Source organism: Tinamus guttatus, unplaced genomic scaffold, assembly GCF_059628265.1.
Source record: "Tinamus guttatus ecotype Peru unplaced genomic scaffold, ASM5962826v1 Tinamus_guttatus_pri_ptg001305l, whole genome shotgun sequence".
In the NCBI taxonomy this organism is placed as follows: Eukaryota; Metazoa; Chordata; class Aves; order Tinamiformes; family Tinamidae; genus Tinamus; species Tinamus guttatus.
The window spans coordinates 26,143-39,910 of NW_028289839.1; the positions used below are offsets into that span (position 1 = coordinate 26,143).

General features: G+C 65.4%; 1 protein-coding gene and 2 long non-coding RNA genes across 3 annotated transcripts; all 3 read left to right on the forward strand.

The window, feature by feature from the left end:
- The first annotated feature begins 725 nt into the window (after positions 1 to 725).
- Positions 726 to 8,135, forward strand: LOC148590498 (troponin T, slow skeletal muscle-like). The gene is given in 12 exon segments (XM_088538971.1): positions 726 to 761; positions 1,359 to 1,389; positions 1,985 to 2,017; positions 2,445 to 2,466; positions 2,552 to 2,612; positions 3,616 to 3,732; positions 4,416 to 4,493; positions 5,359 to 5,469; positions 6,253 to 6,362; positions 7,082 to 7,172; positions 7,256 to 7,296; positions 8,090 to 8,135. Coding segments are annotated over 12 exon segments (777 nt in total).
- A 1,497-nt stretch (positions 8,136 to 9,632) lies between these two features.
- Positions 9,633 to 10,207, forward strand: LOC148590499 (uncharacterized). Its single transcript, XR_015914299.1, has 3 exons — positions 9,633 to 9,671; positions 9,781 to 9,885; positions 10,184 to 10,207. It is a non-coding gene; the product is annotated as an uncharacterized LOC148590499 (long non-coding RNA).
- LOC148590500 (uncharacterized) lies at positions 10,208 to 10,592 on the forward strand. Its single transcript, XR_015914300.1, has 3 exons — positions 10,208 to 10,235; positions 10,370 to 10,420; positions 10,517 to 10,592. It is a non-coding gene; the product is annotated as an uncharacterized LOC148590500 (long non-coding RNA).
- The last annotated feature ends 3,176 nt before the right edge of the window (positions 10,593 to 13,768 follow it).

Sequence of the window (13,768 nt, forward strand, 5' to 3'; positions counted from 1 at the left end):
GGGGGGGGGCGGGGGGGGGGATGCGTCACTCCGGGGGGGGGGGGGGAGGGGGCGGGACGGACCCCCATAAAGGGGACCCCGGCGGGGGGGGGAGGGGGTCGCGGTTCAGGGTCCCCGTGGAGCCGCCGGTGCCGGGGGGGGGGGGTTATGGGGCTATAGGGGCTATAGGGGAGATGGGGGGGCGTGGGGGGGGCTATAGGGGAGATGGGATCTATAGGGGGCTCTAAGGAAGAGGGGGTCGATGGGGGCTATAGGGGGGCTCTAAGGAAGATGGGGTCGATGGGATCTATAGGGGGCTCTAAGGAAGATGGGGGTCGATGGGGGCTATAGGGGGCTCTAAGGAAGATGGGGGTCGATGGGGGCTATAGGGGGGCTCTAAGGAAGATGGGGGGTCGATGGGGCTATAGGGGACATCGGGGTTTTAGGGGTCTATAGGGGGGCTGTGGGGGTCTATAGGGGGCAAGATGGGGTGTCTATAAGGGGCTATGGGGGCTATAAGGGAGACAGAGCCTATGGGGGCTATAGAGGGTGCTCTATAGAGCCTATGGGGGGCTATAGAGGGGGTATAGGAAGAAGGAGGCTATGAAGGTCTATGGGGATTATAGGGGGCCATGGAGATCTATGGGGAGCAACGAGGGGCTACAAGAGCCCATAGGGGGCTATGGGGGGAGCTATAGGGGGTGCCCCCCTATATCTCCCCCCCCCAGGTGCCACCAGCCGCCGCCATGTCCGAGGGCCGAAGAGAGGAGTACGAGGAGTGAGTGACCCCCCCCGCCCCACCCCCCCCCCGGACGCCGGGGCCCCCCATAGGCTCCATATGGGGATCCCCCCCCCCATTGCCCCCCATCCTGGGATTTGCCCCCAAACTGCCCCCCCCCCCCCAAATCCCGGCCTGGTCTGACCCCCCCCCCCCCCTTCTCTCCTTCCCCCCCAGGGAGCAGCAGGAAGGTGAGTGAACGAAGGGGACCCCTAATTGGGACCCCTCATTAACCCCCTTAATTAACCCTGTACTTAACCCCCAATGAACCCCTTCAGTCAGCCCTAATTAACAGCCCAGTTAACCCTAATGACCCCCTCCATTGACCCTTTAATTAACCCCCTCTAATGATACCCCTTAAGGAACAACCCACCCCCCCAATCAAGCCTAATTAACCCCGCCCCAATTACCCCCCCCGCCAATTAACCCCCTCGCAGGGGCTTGTGCCCCCACCCCGGGTGTCTTTGTGGTTTTAATTAACCCGCTGATAACGGGGGGGGAGGGGGGTGTTAATTAACCTGCAATTAGCGGCTCTGGGTGATTAACCCGGGGGGGGGATCCCGTCATTGACCCCCCCCCCAACCCGTGTCCCACAGAGGAGGAGCCGCCCCAGGAGGAGGAGGAGGATGAAGGTGGGAGAGACCCCCCAAACCCCAGGAACACCCCAAAGACCCCCAAAACATCTCGAAACCCCCAAACTGCCCCAAAACCCCCTGGGAAAGACCCCCAATGCCTTGAACACCCCCCAAATCCGCCGGTACCCCCAAAATGCCATGAATCCCCCCAAAACACCTCGAACCCCCCCAAACTGCCCCAAAACACCCTGAGAAATCCCCCAATGCCTTGAACCCCCCCCAAACCCACCAATACCCCAAAACGCCCTGAATCGCCCCAAAACACCCCGACCACCCCCCAAAACGCCCTGAAACCCCCACGCCCCCCCCCAAGAACCTGAAACCCCCCAAAACCACAAGATCCCCCCAAAACACCCAGACCCCCCCACTTGAGCCCCCAAATCTGGGATCTGCCCAAAATCCTGCCCCCCCCACCCCTTGGAGCCCCCCCACGCCCTGGGACCCACCCAAAAACCCCAGAAACTGCCCCAAAATCCCCCCCATAAAGACTCCCCACCCCTTGGAACCCCTATGTGAGGGGGGGCTCCCCTATGTGGGGGCTCCCCTATATGGGAGGGGGGGGTCGAGCCTGACCCCCCCCCGCCCCCCCCAGCTCCGGAGCCACCGAAGCCGCTGGAGGAGCCAGGTAGGATCCCCCCCCCCCCCACCCCAACCCCCTATAGCTCCCCCATATCCCCTATAGCCCCCTATATCCTCCTAGATCCCCTATAAATCCCCTATACCCCCTATATCCCCCTATATCTATCCTATCCCCCCTATATTCCCTATATACCCCCTATATCCCCCTATATCTAGCCTATCCTCCCTATATCCCCTATATCTATTCTATTCACCCTATATCCCCCCTATACCCCCTATATCCCCCTATATCTATCCTATCCCCCCCTATATTCCCTATATACCCCCCTATATCCCCCTATATCTAGCCTATCCTCCCTATATCCCCTATATCTATTCTATTCACCCCTATATCCCCCCTATACCCCCTATATCCCCCTATATCTATCCTATCCCCCCTATATCCCCTATAACCGCCCCCATCTCCTCCCCAGAGGAGGAGCGTCCCAGGCCGCGGTGAGCGCCGCAGGGGGCGGGGCTTGGCGGGAGGGGGCGTGGCCTGACCGTGGACCCGCCCCCGGCGCTGACCCCGCCCCCCCAGCCCCGTGGTGCCCCAGTTGGCTCCGCCCAAGATCCCTGAGGGGGAGAAAGTCGATTTTGACGTGAGTGGGCGGGGCTAAAGAGGGCGGGGCTAAATGAGGCGGGAAAATGGGAGGGGCTAAGAGATGGGGTGGGGCTAAGGGGATGGGGCGGGGCTAAGGAGCCACAAGGGGGGGGGTTAGGGGTTTGTCGTGGGGGGGGCGGGACTAGAGGGTGTGGGCGGGGCTAATGTGGGTGTAGGGAGATGGGGCGGGTCTAAGGGGCTGGGGGCGGGGCTATGGGGGGGGGACCGAGAGGGTGTTGGTGTCCCCATGTCCCCAATGCCCCCAATGTCTCCCATGTCCCTATATCCTGATTCTGTCCCTGTGAACCGTGTTGTCCCCCGTGCTGTCCCCCCATGTCCCCAATGCCCCCTGTACCCCCAATGTCTCCCATGTCCCTATATCCTGATTCTGTCCCCATGTTGTCCCTGTGTCCCCACGCTGTCCCCCATGTCCCCAATGCCCCCTCATACCCCCAATGTCTCCCATGTCCCTATATCCCGATTCTGTCCCCGTGTTGTCCCCGTGTCCCCATGTTGTCCCTGTGTCCCCCCCATGTCCCCAATGCCCCCAATGTCTCCATGTCCCTATATCCTGATTCTGTCCCTGTGAACCGTGTTGTCCCCGTGTCCCCAATGTCCCCGTGCTGTCCCCCATGTCCCCAATGCCCCCTCATACCCCGAATGTCTCCCTTGTCCCTATATCCCGATTCTGTCCCTGTGTGTCCCATCCCGTGTCCCCATGCCGTCCCTGTGTCCCCTCATGTCCCCATGCCATCCCCGTGTCCCCATGTCCCCACACTGTCCCTGTGTCCCCCACGCTGTTCCCGTGTCCCCGTGTCCCCACACTGTCCCCTTGTCCCCACACTGTCCCCGTGTCCCTGTGTCCCCATGTCTCCACACTGTCCCCCCCATCCCCATGTCTCCACCCTGTCCCCCCGTCCCCATGTCCCCCACGCTGTCCCCATGTCCCCACACTGTCCCCATGTCCCCACACTGTCCCCTTGTCCCCCCCCTGTCCCCAGGACATCCACCGCAAGCGCATGGAGAAGGACCTGCTGGAGCTGCAGACTCTGATTGACGCCCACTTCGAGCAGCGGCGCCGCGAGGAGGAGGAGCTGGTGGCCCTCATGGACAGAATTGTGGGGACATGGGGACATTGGGGACATTGGGGGACATTGGGGACATGGGGGGACATTGGGGACATGGGGACATGGGGGACATTGGAGGAGCTGGTGGCCCTCATGGACAGAATTGTGGGGTCATGGGGACATTGGGGACATTGGGGACATGGGGGACACCAGGGGGGACACGGGGACATGGGGGACATTGGAGGAGCTGGTGGCCCTCATGGACAGAATTGTGGGGACATTGGGGACATTGGGGACATTGGGGACATGGGGGACACCAGGGGGGACATGGGGGACATTGGAGGAGCTGGTGGCCCTCATGGACAGAATTGTGGGGACACTGGGGGACATCGGGGGACATGGGGACATGGAGGGACATGGGGGACATGGGGACATGGAGGGACATGGGAGACACGGGGGACATTGGGGACATGGAGAGACATGGGGACATGGGAGGACATGGGGGGACATGGGGACATTGGGGACATGGGGGACATGGGGGGACAGGCGGGGACATTGGTGTCCCAGAGCCCTGTCCCCCTCCTGTTCCCTCTATGGCTCCCTCCCCATGTCCCCATTGTCCCCATGTCCCCATGTCCCCATTGTCCCCATGTCCCCATGTCCCCATTGTCCCCATTGTCCCCGTTGTCCCCATGTCCCCATTGTCCCCATTGTCCCCGTTGTCCCCGTTCCAGGAGCGCCGTCGGGCCGAGCGCAACGAGCAGCTCCGGAGCCGCACGGAAAAGGAGCGGGAGCGGCAGGCGCGGCTGGCGGTGACCGGACGGGGACACGGGGACAGCGTGGGGACAGCGGGGGGACGTGGGGACAGCGGGGGGACAGCGTGGGGACACTGGGGACATCCGGGAACAGGGGACACGGGGACAGCGGAATCCCCTTGGGAAATCCTGAGGCCATTGGGGAGACCCTTGGGGACATCGGGGGGGGGGGCCCTGGGGACATCGGAGGATCCTTGGGGACATCAGGGGACTCTTGGGGACATCAGAGGATCCTTGGGGACATCGGGGGATCCTTGGGGACATCGGGGAGGCCCTTCGGGACATTGGGGGGCTCCTGGGGACACCAGGACCCACCTGGGACATTGGGGGACCCTTTGGGCCATCGGTGTGTGTGTGGGGGGGGGGCTTGGGGACATCAGGGGACATTGGAAGATCCTTGGGGACATTGGGGAGGCCCTTGAGGACATCAGGGGACATCAGAGGATCCTTGGGGACATCGAGGAGGCCTTTGGGGACATCGGGGGACATTGGGGACACGAGGACCCACCGGGGACATTGGGGGACCCTTCAGGCCATCGGTGGGGGGAGGCCTTGGGGACATCAAGGGACATCGGAGGATCCTTGGGGACATCGAGGGGCCCTTGAGGACATCAGGGGACATCAGAGGATCCTTGGGGACATCGGGGAGGCCCTTGGGGACATCAAGGGACATCGGAGGATCTTTGAGGACATCAGGGGACATTGGAGGATCCTTGGGGACATTGGGGAGGCCCTTGGGAACATCAGGGGACATCAGAGGATGCTTGGGGACATCGAGGAGGCCCTTGGGGACATCGTGGGGGCCCCTGGGGCCACGGGCACCTTGGGGACAGCCCTGTCCCCGTCCCCGTCCCCGTCCCAGGAGGAGAAGCTCCGCAAGGAGGAGGAGGAGGCCAAGAAACGGGCGGAGGACGACGCCAAGAAGAAGAAAGTTCTGTCCAACATGCCCCATTTCGGGGGGTACCTGGCCAAGGTGGGACACGGGGACATGGGGACACGGGGGGGACATTGGGACATGGGGGGGACATGGGGACATGGGGGGGACATGGGGACACGGCAGGGACATGGGGACATGGGGGGGACATGGGGACACGGGGACATGGGGACATGGAGGGGACATGGGGACAGCACCATTTCGGGGGGTACCTGGCCAAGGTGGGACACAGGGGACATGGGGACACGGGGGGGACATGGGGACACGGGGTGACATGGGGACACTGTGGGGACAGCAGGACCCCACAGAGACCCATGGGGATCCCCAAAACCCATTGAAACCCCAAGGAGCCCCATAGGGACCCAATGTCCCCCAACGTCCCCATTGTCCCTCATGTCCCTCCCTTGTCCCCGTGTCCCCATTGTCCCCATTGTCCTCAATGTCCCCATTGTCCCTGTGTCCTCCAATGCCCCCGTGTCCCCAATGTCCCCATTGTCCCCATTGTCCCCAATGCCCCCATGTCCCCATTGTCCCCATGTCCTCATTGTCCCCATTGTCCCCATTGTCTCCGTGTCCCCATTGTCCTCCAATGCCCCCATGTCCCCAATGCCCCCATGTCCTCATCATCCCCATTGTCCCCATTGTCCCCGTTGTCCCTATTGTCCTCATTGTCCCCATTGTCCCTCCCATTGTCCCCATGTCCCCATTGTCCCCACTCTCTCCCATTGTCCCCAATGTCCCCGTTGTCCCCCATTGTCCCCATTGTCCCCAATGTCCCCATTGTCCCTCCCATTGTCCCCATTGTCCCCATTGTCCCCCCAGGCCGAGCAGCGCCGGGGCCGCCGTCAGACCGGCCGCGAGACCAAACTCCGGGTTTTGGCCGAGCGGAAGCGGCCGCTGGTGCTGGAGGCTCTGCGGGAGGACGAGCTGCGGTAGCGCGAGCCGGGAACGCCGGGAACGCCGGGAACGGCGGGAATGGCGGGAATGGCGGGAGCGCCGGGAACGGCGGGAACGGCGGGAACGCCGGGAACGCCGGGAATGCTGGGAATGCCGGGAGCGGCGGGAGAGCCGGGAATGCTGGGAGCGCCGGGAATGGCGGGAACGCCGGGAATGCTGGGAATGCCGGGAATGGCGGGAACGGTGGGAGAGCCAGGAATGCTGGGAACGCCGGGAATGCTGGGAATGGCGGGAGCGGTGGGAGAGCTGGAAATGGCGGGAATGGCGGGAATGGTGGGAGAGGCGGGAATGGCAGGAGAGCCGGGAACGCTGGGAGCGGCGGGAAAGGCGGGAATGGAGGGAATGCTGGGAAAGCCGGGAGCAGCAGGAATGGCGGGAGAGCCGGGAGCAGCGGGAATGGCGGGAATGCCAGGAGTGGTGGGAATGACAGGGAAAACCCCGGGAACAAACCACGGAACAACCCTGGGAACACCGGGAATGATGCAAATAGCCAGAATGACGGGGACAACCCCAGGAGCGACCCTGGGAAGAACCCCGGGAATGCCAGGAACGCCCCCACCCCCAACCCGGGAATAGCGGGAACAACCCTGGGAATAACCCTGGGAATAACCCTGGGAACAACCCTGGGAACAACCCTGGGAATAACCCTGGGAATAACCCTGGGAATAACCCTGGGAATCCCTCCCTCCCCCAGGGCCAAGGCCCGGGAGCTCCACGACTGGATCCAGCAGTTGGAATCGGAGAAGTTCGACCTCATGGAGAAGCTGCGGAGGCAGAAATACGAGGTGGGGGCCGGGGCCCCTCGGGGGGGGCCGGGGGGGGGCGCCCGGACGCCGGGGCCCCTTCCCCAACCCCCCTCCCCCCCCAGATCAACGTCCTCTACAACCGGATCAGCCACGCGCAGAAATTGTGAGTGGGGGTTTGGGGGGGAATCCCGGGGGATTTGGGGCTCCCGGGGGGATTCGGGGGGGTTCCGGGAAGGATCCGGGGGGTTTTCCAGGATCCTGGGGGATATTGGGGCAAGTCCAGGGGTTTTGGGGGGTTCCAGGTGCTTTGGGGGGTTCCAGGTGTTTTTTGGGTGATCCCAGGTGTTTTGGGATGGTTCCCAGTGTTTTCTGGGTGGTTCCGGCTGTTTTTTGGGTAGTTCCAGGTGTTTTTGGGTGGCTCTGGGTATTTTGGAGGCTTTCGGGGCCATTTTGGGGGGGAGATTCCGGATGCTTTAAGGGGTTTCCGAGTGTTTTCTGGGTGTTTTCTGGGTGTTTTGGGGGATTTCCGGGTGTTCTGGGTAGTCCCGGGTGTTTCGGGGTAGTTTGGGGTGTTTTTGGGTGGCTCCAGGTGTTTTCTGGATGGTTCCAGGTGTTTGGGGGGGGGTTCCAGCTATTTTGGGGGTTTCCGGGCCGGTTTTGAGGGGGGTTCTGGGTGTTTTGGGGGTTTCCGGGCCGGTTTTGGGGGGGTTCTGGGTGTTTTGGGGGTTTCCATGCCGGTTTTGGGGTTATCCTGGGGGTTTTGGGGGTTTCCGGGCCGGTTTTGGGGGGGTTCTGGGTGTTTTGGGCGTTTCCATGCCGGTTTTGGGGTTATCCTGGGGGTTTTGGGGGTTTCCATGCCGGTTTTGGGGTTATCCTGGGGGTTTTGGGGTTTCCGGGCCGGTTTTGGGCCGATTTCTCAGGGTTTTGGGGCTCCGGCCCCGCCCACCGCCCCGCAGCAAGAAGGTCGTCGGGAAGGGCCGCGTGGGCGGGCGCTGGAAGTGACGTGCAATAAAACGACGTCATCACCACGCGCCGCGTCACGTGTCTGTCGGGGGCGGGGTCAGCGCGTTTTCCCGTGAGGCCCCTCGGCGGCCTACGGCTCCCAGCGCCCCTCGCGCGCCACTTCCGGCCTCCCGCGCCGTTGCCATGGCGCCCTTCCCCGGCACTTCCGGTACGGCGTCGCACAGGCCCATGGCGGCCGCGGCGGCCTCCAACTCCCGGCAGCCCCCGCGCGCGTTGCCATGGAGCCCTGCAGCTTCCTTCCACTCCCGCCAGCCCCCGCGCGCCACTTCCGGCCCCCCGCCCCGTTGCCATGGCGCCCGGCGCCGCCTCCAACTCCCGGCGCCCCCCGCGGCGCCGCTTCCGCCGCGTTGCCATGGCGCCCCGCCCCGGCGCTTCCGGTACGGCGGCCGCGCGGGGCCATGGCGGCGGCGGCCCGCGCGCGGCGCCGGGAGCGGCTGCGGCGCTGGGAGGGGCCGGCGCGGGGCGGGGCCAGCGCCCTGCGCCAGGTGGGCGGGGCCGGCGGGAGGGGGCGGAGCTTGGCGCGAGGGCGGGGCTCGATGGGAGGGGCGGGGCTTACAGGGGAGAGGGAGGCTCGAGGGGGCGGGGCTACCGGGGGCGGGGCTTGCGGGAAAGGGGCGGGGGCAGCATGAGGTGATGGGGGAGGGGCTGGCCGCCTGGCCCCCGCCCCCCCCGCAGAACCAGGAGCGCCGCCCCTCCCCGCCCGAGACTCCTCCCCCCGCGAGGCCCCGCCCCGTCACGTGAGTCCCGGGTGTGGTGGCTCCGCCCCCTTCCCCTTTGGTGCCCCGGGGAGGGGGCGGGGGGGCATTAACGGGGCCCGGGCGGTGCCCCCGCCCCCCCAGGTCATTTCCGGTCCGGGAGGAGGGGGCGGAGCCGGAGGGCGGGGCCCGATCCTGGCGCCAGGTACCGGGGGGGGGCGGGGCGGGGGGTGGAGCCCGGGCGCCACTGACCCCGCCCCCCCTCCCCAGGGCGTGACCCCGACGGAGCCCAGGGAGGCGGAGAAGAAGCCGATTGGCTGCAGCCGGCAGGGGCGGGGCCCCGAGCGGCCAATCGGAAGAGGACGAGAGGAGGCGGGACCAGGAGGAGGCTCCACCCCCGGAGAGCGCGGGTGGGGGCGGGGCTCGAGGGGGGGGTGATTGGGGCCTATGGGGGAGGGCTGCGGGGGGGCGGGGCTATGGGGTGGGCGGGGCTATCGGGTCTATGGGGGGAGGTCTAGGGCCCCCCCATTTCCTCCCCCCTCTCGGATGCCTGGGCCCCTCTGTCCCCCCCGCAAGGAGAGGCGGAAGGGGCGGGGGTCGGGGGGGCGGGGGCCAGGCACTCAGGCCCCGCCCCCCGCTCATCCTCCCCCTCCCCCCCCCAGGACGAGGGCAGCGACGAGGACGGAGCCGCCGGGGGGGGAGGGGCCGGGGGGGGAGGGGCGGGCGGCGGGGGGGGGGGAGGGGGCCGGCGACCCCCCCTCGCCCCCCCCCGGCCGCCCCCCCCCCGCCCGACAGTGACCCCGGCCCCGACTACGAGAAGGTGAGAACGGGGGGGGGGGGAGGCGCCTGGGCCCCTTCGGGGGCGGGGCGTGTTTGGGGGCGGGGGCGTGTTTGGGGGCGGGGCCCGCCTCTGACCCCGCCCCCCGCAGCTCTCGGCGCTCCTGTGGGCGGAGAACGAGCAGCTCCGGGAGCAGCTGCAGGAGACGGAGCTGCAGCTGGCGCAGCTGCGCCTGGAGCTGGAGCGGCTGGCGCAGGTACCGGGGACGGGCCCCGGCGTCCGGGGGGGGCCCGGGCGTCCGGGAAGGGGGCCCGGGTGTCCGGGGACGGGGCCCCGGTGTCCGGGAAGGGTCCGGGGTGTCCGGGAAGGGCCCCGGGTGTCCGGGACGGGCCCGGGTGTCCGGGAAGGGTCCGGGTGTCCAGGAAGGGCCCCGGGTGTCCGGAAGGGCCCCGGCGTCCGGGAAGGGCCCCGGCGTCCGGGAAGGGCCCCGGTGTCCGGGAAGGGGCCCCGGTGTCCGGGAAGGGCCCCGGCGTCCTGCACCGCTCTCCCCGCAGCGGCAGGAACGCATCGCGGAGCGGGCCGGCGCTGCTGGAGCTGGAGCGATTCGTGAGTGCCCCCGGGGGGGGGGGCCCAGGCGTCCGGGCCCCCCTTCCCCCCCCCCCCCCGCCCCATTCCCGTTTTTTCCCAGCCCCCATTCCCGGTTTTCCCAGCCCCTTCCCCACCTGCCCCCCGTCCCGCAGGAGCGGCGGGCGCTGGAGCGGAAGGCGGCGGAGCTGGAGGAGGAGCTCAAGGTCGGAGCGCCCGGACGCCCGGGCCCCTCGTTGGGGGGGGGGCAGCGCCCGGACGCCTGGGCCCTCACGCGTGTCCCCCCCCCGCGCCCCCCCCAGGCCCTCTCGGACCTTCGCGCCGACAACCAGCGGCTGAAGGACGAGAACGCGGCGCTGATCCGGGTCATCAGCCGCCTCTCCAAGTGACACCGGGGACGGGGGGGCCGCCCCACGGGGACCCGGGGCCACCCAGGGCCACCCCACGGGGCGCCAGGGCCACCCAGGGCCACATGGAGCCACCCGGGGCCGCCCTATGGGCCCCAATGGCCCCTTCCCGCCCCCAGTTAGAGCCGCGAGGGGGCGGAGCCAAAGCCGGGAGGGGGCGGGGCTGGAGGGGGTGGGCGGGGCCAGCCCACCCCCTGCACAGAGGCCACGCCCTCGTACGTGTCAAAGTGGGCGGGGTCACCGCACGCCGGCCCCGCCCACCCCCCTTCGGGTCCAAGCGGCCAATCAGGTGCCCCGCCCCCGCAAGCAGCGGGGGGCGGGGTCTCGCCAAAGCCCCGCCCCCCTCCGAGCGTTTTTGCCCCAGAAAACACAAAAAGGGGCCAAAAAATAACGACGGGGAGGGGGGCAATAAACGGTAACGGGAACCGCCTGTGCCTGGTTTCTTGGGGGAAATTTGGGGTGAAACGGGGCGGAATTGGGACCGGGGGCACTCCCGGACGCCTGGGCCCCCACAGACCCTGCGCAGCCTCGAGCTCTTTCTCCACTTTTATTATTCGCAATTCCTGCGTTTCATCAGTTTTCACTTTTTTTGACTGTTTTTTTTTTTTCTGTCCAAAAAAAGGGGAAATAAGGGTTAAAAAGCCGCAGGCGGCGGCGGGCCGGACGAGCGACGCGGTGACGGGGGGGAGGGGGGACACAACGGGGGGGGGGGGCCCAGCCCGGAACCTTCTGACATTGCGGCCCCGGCCCGCGGGGGGGGTGGGGGGGGGTGAACAAAAAAACGGGGGGAAAACAACAAAAAAAGGGGGGGGCAGCGAGAAATGGGGGGGAAACGGTGTTTTTGACAGTTTTGGGGTGTTTTTTGTTACCTGCGAAGACACCGGAGGTGCTGACGGCTTGGGGGGGGGGGGGAAATAAATACGAACCAAGCGGCTCTTGGGGGGCTGTGGGGGGGGGGCGGCGCGGGGGGGGCCGGGGCCCAGGCGTCCGGAGGGGCCCAGGCGTCCGGGGGGGGCCCTGCGGGGGCCCAGGCGTCCGGGCGGGCCCAGGCGTCCGGGGGGGGTCGCGTCGGCGTCCGGGGGGGGGTCGGCAGCAGCAGGAAGGGGGAGAAGAAGAAACCGGGTTAGTTTGGGGACGGGGGGGGGGGGCACCTGCCCCCCCATCCCCCCCATCCCCCCCGCCCCCTCCCCCCCCCCCAATTCCAACCTTTTGGGGCATCCGGGCCGGAAAACGGCGCCGGATCCCGATACCCCCCCCAAAAAACACACAGTTTTTCCACCTTCTTTCTCCTTTTTTGCCTCTAAATCCAGGCGCGTTCCATGGGGGGGGGGGGGGCGGCCCCTCCCCTGCAGTGTCCCAAAACGGCCAATTTTGGTGCGGCCCAAGAAAAGAGGCCCCAAAACGGCGGCTTCTCGCAGGGCCCCAAAATGCCGGGTTTTGAGCGCCCGGCCCAGGAAAAGGGGCCCCAAGCGGTGGTTTTTGGAAAGGCCCCAAAACAGCAGGTTTTCCGGGGCGCCCAGACCCAAAACGTCGGGTTTTTGAAGGCCGGGCCTGGGAAAAGAGGCCCCAAAACGGCCATTTGTTCCGAAAAGAGGCCCCAAACAGCCGGTTTTTGAAGGCCCAGCTGGTAAAAGAGGCCCCAAAACGGCCATTTTTGGGGAAAAGAGGCCCCAAACCATGGGGTTCCTGTCGGGCCCGGCCCGAAATGGCCCTTTTTTGGGAAAAAAAGGCCCCAAACAGCCGGTTTTTGAAGTCCCGGCGGGTACAAGAGGCCCCGAAACGGCCATTTTTGGGGAAAAGAGGCCCCAAAGAGCCGGTTTTTGAAGTCCCAGCTGGTAAAAGAGGCCGCAAAGAGCCGTTTTTTGGGAAAAGAGGCCGCAAACCGTGGGGTTCCTGTGGGGCCCGTCCCCGAAATGGCCCTTTTTGTCGTGGCGGTTTTGGGGCGGAAAGGGGCGTTTGGTGTCGCTAGAGGCCGGCCATGGCGGCCAGGCTCTGCCGGCAGTCGATGGTGGCGGCGTCGCGGTAGCAGAGGGGCAGCGCGGCCAGGAAGAGCCGGCAGCTCTGCTCCGAGTCCAGGGCCAGCGCCGCCCCGACGACGGCCGTGGGCAGCCCGGGCCGGAAACTGGAGGGGAGGAAGAGAGACAGCGTGAAAAACCGGGAAACCGGGAGCGGGGAGAGCCGCGGGCGGCGGGGCGGCGCGGAACGGCGCGGAAACGGTGCAAAACGGCGCGAAAACGGTGCGAAACGGCCCAGAAACGGCCCAGAAACAGCCCAGAAACGGCCCAGCAAAATGGCGGCACCGGCTGAGGCGCGAGGGAACGGCCGCCCCCCCCCTCCGGCCCAACGAGCGGTTTTCACCTCCAAATGTGGGTTTTTCCAGGAGATTCCAGGGGATTCTGGGAGATTCCGAAGGGGGGAGATGGGGAAACCTGCCCGCGGGGCGGGAAACGGGGTGAAAACGGCGGGAAATGGGGTGAAAACGGCGGGAAACGGCCCAGGGAGAGCCACAAAATGGCGGCGCCTGCTGAGGCGGGGGGAAAATGGCTGCCCTGCGGTCCCCAACCCCAAAATCGTGGGATTTGTTCCAGGAAATTCCGGGAAATTGGAGGAGATGGTGGGAGGTTGTGGGAGATCCCGGAAAGGCGTGAGGGATTCCGAGAATAATGGGGAAAAACACTGGAAAAAATGCTAGGAAATGAGGGGAAATCCTGGAAAAGGATGCTAAAAACACGGGGAAATGTATAAAACCCTGTGGAAGTGCCACAGAATCATGTGGAAGTGCCACAGAAAAGTGCAAAACACATTAAAAAAATCCAGTAAAAAAATCCCACATTTCCATAAAAATCTGGAAAAGCCTGGGACATCCCAGGAAAATAGGGGCAAAATCCCAGCTATAGCTGGGAAATACTGGAAAGAACCACAAATTTCCTGGAAATCACCACAAAAGCCCAGAGAAATCTGGGGAAAACACATGAAAAAGTCCTGAAAAAATTCAGAAAATCCTGGAAATATCCACAAAATTCCAGAGAATTCCCAGAAAATAAAAAACATTCCATATCCTCAGGAAGCCCTGGAAATCTCCCCCCTCAAATCCCCTCCTGAAAAAACATAGGAAATCCTGAAAAAAAAAAAAAAAACTAGAAAAAC